The sequence below is a fragment of the Thunnus maccoyii genome, chromosome 9 (genome assembly GCF_910596095.1).
Source record: "Thunnus maccoyii chromosome 9, fThuMac1.1, whole genome shotgun sequence".
NCBI lineage: Eukaryota > Metazoa > Chordata > Actinopteri > Scombriformes > Scombridae > Thunnus > Thunnus maccoyii.
In genome coordinates, this window is record NC_056541.1 from 5,573,241 (window position 1) to 5,584,527 (window position 11,287).

General features: G+C 40.5%; 1 protein-coding gene across 1 annotated transcript; it reads left to right on the plus strand.

Annotated features, from left to right (window-relative positions):
• The first annotated feature begins 833 nt into the window (after nucleotides 1-833).
• Nucleotides 834-9,378, plus strand: LOC121903253 (eotaxin-like). The gene is made up of 4 exons (XM_042420101.1): nucleotides 834-1,054; nucleotides 7,156-7,279; nucleotides 7,422-7,536; nucleotides 8,931-9,378. The coding sequence occupies exons 1-4, from the start codon at nucleotides 991-993 to the stop codon at nucleotides 8,961-8,963; spliced, it is 336 nt and encodes a 111-aa protein (XP_042276035.1). The 5' UTR covers nucleotides 834-990; the 3' UTR covers nucleotides 8,964-9,378.
• Nucleotides 9,379-11,287: the final 1,909 nt, after the last annotated feature.

Sequence of the window (11,287 nt, forward strand, 5' to 3'; positions counted from 1 at the left end):
AAGGGTTCAAGAAGGATTGGATGAGGATCGTGTATGGTAAGATGTTTGGGGGTTGAGGAGAGGGATGAAAGGGGTTGATTGCCGGGGGATGAGGAGGAGATGGATGTCGGTCAGGGTCGTGTACGGTGGTATGATTGGGGTCCAGGAGAGGGATGAATGGGGTTGATAGCATGGGGATGATGTGGGCCGAATGGAGTTGGCTGTGATAAGGTCAGAGAGTCTAGGAACCCGGGGGTTGAGAAGCCAATGCATGGAAGTTGAATGAGAAAATGACCCTACTTGTCGCTTGATTTATTACCTTGGTAAAATACTTTCCTTATAAGTGTATGGTCTCAAGACAAGATTTAACCTTTAAATGCTTCCATCCCACAGTGACAAGAGGACACAGTTTTTTCTTTAAATGCTATAGCATAAGCCAAAAATATTCCAAATGCTCCCATGGGGAAAATAAGAACATGATCATTCTGTCTGTTTTTTGGCTTTTCAATGATAAAAAGTTTAATGATTGTGCAAGAATGGGATCAATATGCCATAATGAGGATTATATTTCCATTTCCCTGCTTCTACTGAAGTGAAAATGTTGATGGTAATCTGAGGGTTAAATCACTGCCTGCTATGGTTGGTGTTTGTTCAGTGATTAGAGAAGTCTGCCTGACTCAAAGTGTGACAGAACTGTTCCTGTTACCTTGGAAGACATCCCACAAGTACTGGGAAATGAAATTTAGTTGATAAGGGATCTACAACAAGGGGTTTTTTTTTTAAATTTTATTTAGATTTGAGAGGGGGTAATGTATGTGTGACCAGTTGGATCAGAGGAGAAAGAGGAGGGACCAAAAATAAGATGAAAAGTGAAACTAAATGGACATTTAAAGCCTGCTAGACAGAGGCAGTCTCCTCATTTTCTTTGCCCTGCAGGTGCTGAAAGGAAGAACAGGCTTTTTATCAGCTAAGAAGCCACACGAGACGACCTTGCCAGCTCAGTGACCAGACATGGCTCCGTGGGGTAACGCCAAGCTCTTCTTCTGCATCCTCTTGGTCACCTGCTACTGCGCAGGTGAGTTTTCTCAGGCATCCTTCCAGGTTCATAGCCGAACCTTAACAGAGATGCTTTTTGTTTTCTCCCATTTCTCTGAAGCAGTAAGCCACGAGATGTATCACTGCCAGACTACACTAATCTGAGTAAATCCCCTTGGCACGGCTCCATGAGGAAGCAACAGTTTAGAAAGTGGTGTTTGACATTTAGATACACATTTGTTTACTTTCACTTGACTTGAAAATGCAACTTTCTATCTTTGCAGTTAGAGTGTAGAGTCTGTTATAGCCTTCGTCTTGCAGGGTGTGCTGCTGTTATTTCCCTCTCCTCTGCTCTTTATACCACGTGAAGTTAACTGCTGGAATTCCCTGTCAAGTGAGAAATACTAATGTTACAACTTTTGCTGCATCAATGATGACTCAGTACTATGTGTGTGCACTTGTTATGTGTGTGTATCTTGCACACACACAACGTTACTACATCCTGAGTAAGAATGAGCTGCCATTGAGCAAGACTCTTAACCAACAATTTCCGTATAAATTCAATACAAATGTCTAAAAATAGTTCAGTAAATAAGTAAATACTTCAGTAAAACTAAAATCATCAGCAAAATGTACTCGAAGAATCAAAAGTAAAAGTATTCATTCTGCAGGAAAATGTCTCCTATGACTGATATATTACGGGAGACCAGGGACAGTTGTAACACTTTTTGCAATTTTCCCAATAAATCAAAAACTATTGGAACTGGAGCAGTCCATTTGTTATATTATAAACTGCAATGTGTCAACTACTGAAACACTTTATTTAACTGGTTTTATAAAATATGTTCAGGTTGCAAAATTAATTTAAATACAGTCACTCCACTGTTACAACTGTCCCAGTGTCCCAGGGACGGTTGTAACATGTCAAAAATATACATAATAAATCAATCAAATACTCAAAATGAAAAAGATTATTTATTTAACATTCATGTTATTGTGACTATTATTTTTTTATTATTTAATTAATAATAATAACTATTATCGTTGATAATAATAATAAATTTAATATTTTATTAATTTTTAAAATAATTAATACCTTTTTTCACACTACATGACAAAAAAGAGGGGAAGCCATCAAATTATAATGCAAGAAAATTATTTAACAGGTAGACCACACATCCTCAAAAAAGTTTAAACATGAAATCAAAATGGATTAGTTTGAGGACAACATTCAGTACAGGGTCACATGGCAAATGCAGTATGATTTGGCCACTGTCCTGACTGATTTGCCCTGTTTTATGCTATCTGAAGCCCTCTGCAGCAAAGGGAAGTGTGAGTCCCCTGTGTGTCTTCCTCTTTCTGATAGTAAGCATGCTGTAAGCAAGCACGTGTTTCCACTGACTATTAGCAACTGATTATCATCAACTTAGCATGTAACTTTATGACATTTTACATTTGATTTGCTTTCTATCTATTTAGCTAGCTAGTTTGCTAGTTTATGTGGGCAATTAGGTTTTTAAAATACAAATGAAACTCGGTTCAGGGATGGTTGTAACAAGGCGTTACAACCGTCCCAGTATCACCAGCCATGTTTTCACCTCATGTGAACTAGCTTGACCGCTAGTTTGACACATGTTAGCCATTTCTACTTTTAGCTTACAAAACAGTAAGTAATAATACTTGTTTGGATTCTGAGAAATTTGATCTCAGGACAGTATCCAAAAAAAAAAAATACATCTGATAGAAAGGTAAAATTTGTACCTCAAAAAAACACTTTTGCTTGGAGTTTCAAATGTGGCTCCTTTTTTGTAAGCAAGAGGACAATCTAACTGTACATGTGCAGAGTGAGTTTAATCATTGTAGCTTGTTTCTGATTGGAGGAATTCAAGGTGTTACAACTGTCCCTGGTTTCCCCTATTATTACATGTGTTATTATTAGATTGTTAATACAGATGCATCAATTTATCAGCAGCATTTTAGCTTTAGTTGTATCTGCTTGAGGTCAAGCTAGTTGTTCTGGCCCCTCCAGAGGATCAAAAGATAAATCTGCAGGGTCCTGACATGACTAATTAGAAAGCAAAAAAGAAGAAACAAAGTTCTGATGCACATATTTTTATTCCTTTTTTGGACTTTTTTCTAATCTTTGATTCTTTGGGGGGGAAATATGAGGATGATTTTAAGTTATTTAAATGAAAATTATGGAAAATCATACATAAATTACTCTTATTGGCTTTTTACTTGCAAAGCTTTTATTGCACTTACGGTAACCTAACCAGTTGTTGTCAACTCGAGTACTGCACGTGGTTCACTGTCTCCCCTCTGCTCCGTTCAGAGGACAAACACTCACACACACAGAGCGCTCAGCCCCACCCGCAATGAAACAGAGGAGAGAAACTTGAACCGTGACCATGACGGATAGCAAAATGCAGTAGACACTGTTTATTTATGTATCCGCCCCCAGTCCAGATCCATTCTCCTGTTAACTTAACAACAATCCTTAATATTCCTTCGGGGCTGCTACAACAAGCCAGCTGTTGCAGCTGTTGTGTTGGCTAACACAAGCAGCTATCTACTGCTCAATAAAAGAAGGGAAATGTAACCGCTAAATCTGGTAAAAGGACATTTGGACTACTGCTTAACTGCATACAGTGGTAGAGAATTGAAGATGAACTTTGGAAACTGTCATTGGACCAACACAATGTCAATATTTGTATTCTGGTTGTTGATTTGTTATGGAGGACTTTCTCCTTTGGAGCATCATTTTACTTGTTTTGGCCAATAACCAGGAGCCCATCCTCCTCTGCCCGCCCACCACAACTTCACACAGACTGACCTTTCCCTTCCTGTCTGCCCTTAAGCTGTTGAAACATTTCAATAAGGATTTCAATAATGGATTTCTTCCAAAGAAGACAGAAAAATCATCCCTCTAAGTCTATCCTTCCTCCTTTTCCACCCTACTTTTACCCTCACCCTTTCATTTTTCATCCATCCCTCCTCCTTGTTTTTTTTTTGTTTGTTCGTTTTTTTTCTAACCCAACTGGTCAAAGCAGATGGCCGCCCACCAGGTTCTGCTTGAGGTTTCTTCCCGTTAAAGGGGAGTTTTTCCTCACCGCCGGCGGCCAAGTGCTTGCTCACGGGGGGTCTCCGTTAATTAAAGAGAATGGTCTAGACCTGCTTTACGTTAAAGTGCCACGTGACGACCTCGTCGTCATTCGGTGCTATATTATAGAATTGAATTGAGTTCCCCACCCTTCATCCCTCCAACCCTCACCCCTTCATCCCCCGTGCCTCCCTCCAGATTTTCTATCTTTTCCTCCTATATCACCTCGGCTTCCATACTCCCATATTTCTAGCCACAGCCGACATGGCTCACTCAAATCCGTCCGTTTTCTTTTCATCCATTCTACCTTCATCTGAATCTCAAGGCATCATGGAGGGTGCGCCCTCACTCTTTCATTGCCGTCAACCGACTATATAAAATGCTTCAACACAACGAATCATCTTCAATACAACCATTCATCATCAATTCAGCGCTCCAGTCAGCTTCTATTCCCTCACCACTAGTTCATGACATCAGCGGGCCACGGAGCTTCCTTCTTCCGACCCACTCCATTCGGTTAACTCCAAAGAGCCATCCAGACCATCAGTTTTCCCGTAAACGGTTATCCCACAGTTCGCACTCAGCCCCCACACCCAACCAATCCCCCCCTTTTTTCGCCCTTTCTTCGACTCCCTTCATGCAGCATTCTTTGCAGGTCCTGACAGTCTCAAGCCCCATCACAGGCTACTAAAGTCTTGACAGCTAAAGCTCATCGCAGGCCACGCACTTCTCTTCTCGCTTCCGCCATCGTACCCATCCAGGTGCATCATGCCCGTCGATACCCACGTACAGTATCCCTCCTTCAGTGGTGCCTAGGTTAGGTGCAGTGGCCCTCAGAACCCCACCAAGCACGGTCCATGACACCACTATATCCTAAAGCACTAATTGCCATTAACTCCAAAGAACCATCTCAACCGCCAGACCATCCATTTTTCGTACGTGATTGTCCCACAGTTTCTACCAAGTCCTGACACTCGACACTTCCGGAGACAACCACATTGCCTGTTCTCGCAACATACAGCTGCACTGACTCAGTGTCTCTCTCTGTTTCCGGGGTTACAGCAGTTTTAGGTGGTTCACCTCCAGTCGGCCACTTCAACTGCCCCCCCCCCCACACACACACACACCCTGCTCGCTGTCGCTTTGTTGTGTTGTTGACAGACCGCCGAGTCCATTTTTCCTGCTTTACTCTTAGGAGTATTTTAAGTTTGCTGCCTGTTTAGTTGTGTTCACCACGCTAGACTGTTTTGTGTTTGTCCCGCTCGGGACTACTGCTGTGTTTGTGCCATCGTGAGTGAGGAAGTAAGTTGCTTTGTCGGTCAGAAACCAGAAAAACGTGCGTTACAGACTGCCGTCCGTACGCGCACTGTCTGTAGACAAAGGAACCGCTTCTCTTCCTCTCACGATCGCTTTCTCTCCTTCTTCCCTCTCTTCTGACTAACACATACACGCGCGCACACACGCACATACTGCTGATATCTCTCAGATATTAACATTCTAGGTGAACTCCTTTTTATGAGACTACCTGGTTTGGATCCAACAGTTGGTGCCTGAATTATTGATTAAAGTTAACAATATCTTATTTTCATAATTCATAATTATCTATGATAATTATGAATTATTGTTAATAACCAAACGCACTACTGCCCGTCCCAACACTCATAAACAAAAGACCTTGTGTGCATAAAAAAAAATTTTAATTGCATTTTTTATGAATCATAGACATTGCCAAGCCTAGAAAGTAGTGAGTCTGACTCATGCATATACGGGGTGTCACCATAATCTAACAAGGTTAATAATGTTGACTGGACAAGATTTTTTCTAGCGGCAAATGGAAAGAATTTCTCAGAACGAACATAAATCTAGTTTGGGTTTCAATTTCATACAAGGTTATAAATGTGAGTGTGGAAAGATAGACATCCTTTATTGCATGTAGAGACTTCTTGTAATCTAATTCTTTCTAAAATTTTAAGATTGATATTTTTCACCTGAACAGAACATGCATGATTTCTGGTGAAAGTCTTATTTGTTTTTTTTTTGGGGGGGGGGGGGGGGGGGGGGGGTTTGCATTTAGGGTCAATTTTAAATTGTAAAAAGATAACTGATTGTCAGGGTGGGTGAGTGGAGCAGGTGGACCCAAATGCAGAGACGGTAGGCAGGGACAATCCGATGCAGATATTTTTTAATGAAAAAGCAAAAAGTCATGGGAACGAACCAGAACGCAAGCGACATAGGAACATCGAACAGAAGCACGACAGAAGCACGACAGGATCCCAGACGTCCCACAACACCACCAAGACACAGGACAGATGGCCGTTGCAAGACGGTGGGAGGAGGAGGCCAAAAAAGACAGTCCACAGGCCAAGACAGGGTGCAGGTAGCCAGAGAGGTGGCACTCAGAAGGGCTGCCCAAGGCCGGACAGGGGCGGAGCCAGGAGACCCAGGCAAATGACCCGGGGACTGAACAGGGGCAGGTCAAAAGTTCAGGTGGAAGGCCCTTGGGCCAGACAGAGGCAGAGTCCAAGCAAGGAGTCCCAGGTCCAGGCAGTCCCCACCAGCTTGGGGGCTGAACAGTGGCACAGAAAAAGGTCTCTGATGGGCAGCCAGAGGGCAGGGGCAATAGCTGAAGCCACTCTGGAGGGCGACCGGGGTGCAGGATAGAAGACAGAAGTCTCTTGGGAGGGCGACCAGGAGGCAGGTGAAGTCGCTCGGGAGGGCAACCAGGGTGCAAGGCGGATGGCAGAAGTCGCTCTGGAGGGCGACTGAACGTGAGGAGCTGCTCTGGAGGTTGGGCTGCAGGCCAGCGATGGCGAGACCCTTCAGGAGGCCGGGCAGGGGGCCGGCGACGAAGCTGGGACGTGTGAAAAGGTGTCACTATGAGTTGTTGAAATCTGTTCCCTGTGAGGAGGGAAACTGCAAACTCTTTCCAGCCACCCTTTAAGCCTACAGTGGATGAGTGTTTAATACTCAGAAGACAGATTTTGGAAGGTGAGTCATTTCATGCAGAGTTGAATTGACCTGATCTTCTTTCTGTCTCTCAGTGACTTTGGCGGAGGTAGCAGTGGACTGCTGCTACGAAGTCTCCGACAAGGAAGTTGAAAAACGTGCTGTCGCAGACTACAGACGTCAGGTCGAGGGACAGGGCTGCCCTATTGATGCAGTGATGTAAGGTTAAGTGGTTAAGTAATCAGAAGATGGGATTCATGATGTACAAACACACTGTAATTCTTTCTGATTTAACCTGCAAGTTATCATAATGTCAACACCTGCTGCTCCCTCTAACCCAGATGATTTGGTGTTGTTGTAGTTTACTGACCAGACATGAGAGGAAACTCTGTGTGTCTCCTAACCAGCCATGGATCAAAGGGATGATGAAGCATGTGGATCACTTGAAGAAAATCTGCAAGCAAAAAAACTACAAGTTTATCTATTCTGCTGGTCTGCACTAAAAGGGCCTAGTGTTAAATTAGTTTGTTGTATTAAACTCCATAGCAAAATCTGACAAAAAGCAGCAAATAACACCTATGACTTAAAATTCCAACTTTAAAAAAATCTTCTTTTTGTTTTTATCAATAAAATAGAAGATGATCTCTCTCATTTCTATGCGTTAAACATGAAGCTAAAGCCAGAAAGTGATTAGCTTAGCGTAAAGACTGGAAGCACGGCGCCATAGCTAACCTGGCTCTGTTCAAAGTTCAAAAATATGCCTACTAGCATCTCTAAACCTCACTACTTATCTCCCCCTAAAATCATAAAAATGCTTTGAGCACAGAAAACTGCCTATAAAATCACAGACAAGACATTTTTATATTTGTTTAAACAAAGTTATAGAGGTGTTGGTAGGTACATATTTGAACTTTGGACAGAGCTGTTTCCTCCTGCTTTCAGTCTTTATGCTAAGCTAATTGCTCCCTTGCTGTACGTCTATACTTACAGAGTGGTCTCAATCTTCTTGTTTAGCAAATAATATTTAATTTTCAAAGCTATTCCTTTACACATTCATGGTGAGATCTGAAAGTTTCATGTCGTATTGCCTCCTGTAATGCTAGACACCATGTTGAACATAACTTGTCGGCATTACAATGCAATTTTTGTCATAACCAGCACCAAAATGTACTGATCAGCAAGAAAAGAAAATCTAACTATGACACTGAAAAATGAAACAATGTGAAAACAAATGCATGAGTACACACTTTGTAGACATAGTCGCAGACACTACTCTCTAGGGATTGTATAAAATGAATCAAAACCACAGTCTGTTTCAAGCCTCATTGGGTTTCAGCCATTGAGCTGCGAAACCGCAAACACTGACACTGGCTTTGAGTCATGAAGTTGAACAGGAGCCAATGCGTCAACCTGCAGCGGAGAGCAGTGACACTTCAATTTCTGAACTATTCTAATGCCTTCAAGATATTCGTTTTTGTATTTACTTGTGTGAAATGATACTAGCTCAGAATCCCACAAAGACATCTCTAAACATTCTTGAGAGATGCTATGTGCTGCATGTTTAAATATCAACACATCAATATCAGATAATCTTGGCTGGTTTAATAACAATGAAAAAAAAACTGACATCATGGTCAAAAAATGTAAACATCTGCTTCAATGTTTAATCTCTCTAAATTTAGACTTTCAATCCCACAAAAAAATGAGAGCAGAACTGCTTTCTTTTCTGGTCTTGTACTGTTGAGCAATAGAATTCAACTTGGTACACGATATGTCATCAACCATTTTTTGGTGGGAGCTTTAGCTTGAAGCAGTGATTCATCCATCAGTGATTATTGGCTTTGGTTTCTAAATATGTGTGTGTTTACAGGGCATACGCTGCTTTGGAGTGAAGCCTGTGTAAACTGAGAGTGACCTGGGACCTCACAGCATCGCCACAGCAAGAACAACAGAGCACGAATAGACCGCTGCAAGTCAAGGAAAGGGGTGGATCAAACTAAATCAACAAAAATAATACTGATTTGTCATTTTATATAACAGCTATTTTGATATTTGACCTGTGTATATTGCATGAAAATATTCAATACAATAGATTAATTTAGTTGCAATAAAAATAAAGCAGTTTGAAGGATTTTAACATTTTCTGTGCTGTTTGTGTTTTCAATGATTGCTGAAGAAATCAGATCTTTGTTTAAAATGTGAATGTGTAGCTCACTAACTCTGAACAACGGAGGGACTGTGGCAGCAGTGGAAGCTCCTTTGTTGTATAAATTTATGCGATTGGTGACCTTTTAAAAATAAAGCCTACTTTTTCCAAATTTATGTGTTTGTTCTTTGTCGATGACGCACTTCACTCTGTTGGGAATGGAAATGAGAAAATGATCTTTCTTATTATTTTTGTTTCCTTTGCACCACACTAAGGCTGCAAAACCTCAGTTCTGGATTTGGTTTGTTAAGGTTTACACCAAGTTACAAACAAACCACAGTGTTTTGAACATTGGTAACACAGCGGCTCCAGTGTGTATCGGGCAAAGTTGAAGTAATCTGTCTAGAGATTTGAAGATGAAAACAACTTCAAATATGACAGTCTTTACAGCACTTTTTCTGGTTATTGTTAAGAAATCACACACACACCAACATTATACCATTAAATCTGTATGTATCAAGGGTCGAATGACACATTGACTGTAGATTTTTGGGATTGTTTCATGCAAACGGTTGAAATTTATGTACCTGAACCATAAAGGGACATAAGATCAGTTTATTCAGAAGACGACAGTGATAAAACTACACAACAGCTCCTAACATGCATGCTGTGAACGTATCTCATAATACTTTCACAAATATTTCAGATTGGACAACAGAAAATTCTACAGTTTTGAAGGGGCGAATATCTTTGATGGTCATTCCAATAAATGTTTGTTTTGGTCTGCGTAGGAGGAAATACTGATAAAACTCTAAAAAGTCCAAGTGAAATTAAACAGTCTTCTTTTTGTCTAGTCCTGCATTCATATCTGTTCTGTAAATCACTCGTTCTGTGTTCTCCTTTGAGAAAAAATCAGAAACCAAGTGGGAGAATTACTTATAATAAAAAGTAATTGTAAGAATACAAAACTATTAACAATACATTTAATGTTTACATAATTTTTGACTTCAAAGAAGAATGATTAAATGTGATTTCAGACTTCAACCTATAATGTTTCCTCTCATTCATGAAGACATTTGTACATATCAGGATGAGGTGCAAACAAACCGTCAAAATGAAGTTAAAGTGCAAATGTCATCCCTCATTTGTGATTTATCCAAGCTTCTGTTCACTGATCTGGGTCAATGATAGAAAATGTCAAATCCTTTTGAATATTAACAGTGAGTCATTTTGAATTATATGCTTCTAAATCTCACAGTTTTCTGTAGGATACCAGTAAAATTCAAACAAAATATGGCGTGCAAATTACAGTACATGAATACATAAAATAGTGTCACCAATTCATTTGAACACATCAGAGAATTACAGCAATATTTGACTTTTGGGTTTATGTTTTTGTCAGTTTAAAGAGTCATTTTTAAAAAAATGTTTTTAATTAGTTTAAGCACTAAAACAAACAGATTTTGGTCATGTCGTTATTATTACATACAGGAGCAGGAACTTGTGAGTGAACAGAACGTCTCTAAAGAAAAATCCAACAGTTCCATTTTTGTCTGACCTTTTGTGGATGTCGAAACGCTGCTGAGTGGAAATTTTCTGTGAGCTCCTCTTTCGTAGTAACTTAAAACCTTTACAAATGTAAATACAGGAGACGTTAACTCTCAATTGTGATGTCTGTCTTGTTGTGGTTTTGTCATCAGTGATTGTTGAGGGGAAGAACTTTTTTTTCTTGATTTTCTTCAGGGCTCAAACCTGTAACTTGATGAGCAGACTGACTTCCTTGACCCAATGTTCCCTCTGCCCCAACAGACTTATTTATTCAGGTAATCTTTCTTCTGGGAAGTTGAAACGCTGAGTGCCACTCATTCATCATTTTAATCCTCCTATACATTTCCTGTGTGAATAAAAGATCACATTTCAAACTTTATGCATTTGGCAGAGGCATTTGTTTGCAGAGAGTGTGCAAAAATGAATGTTTAAATTCCCTGTTTATTTAAAATTTCAAGTACACAAGAAAGAGAGACCATGCCAAGAGAGACGTGCCAGCAAAAGAGCAGGGATTATCAAATGGAGGTCATGAG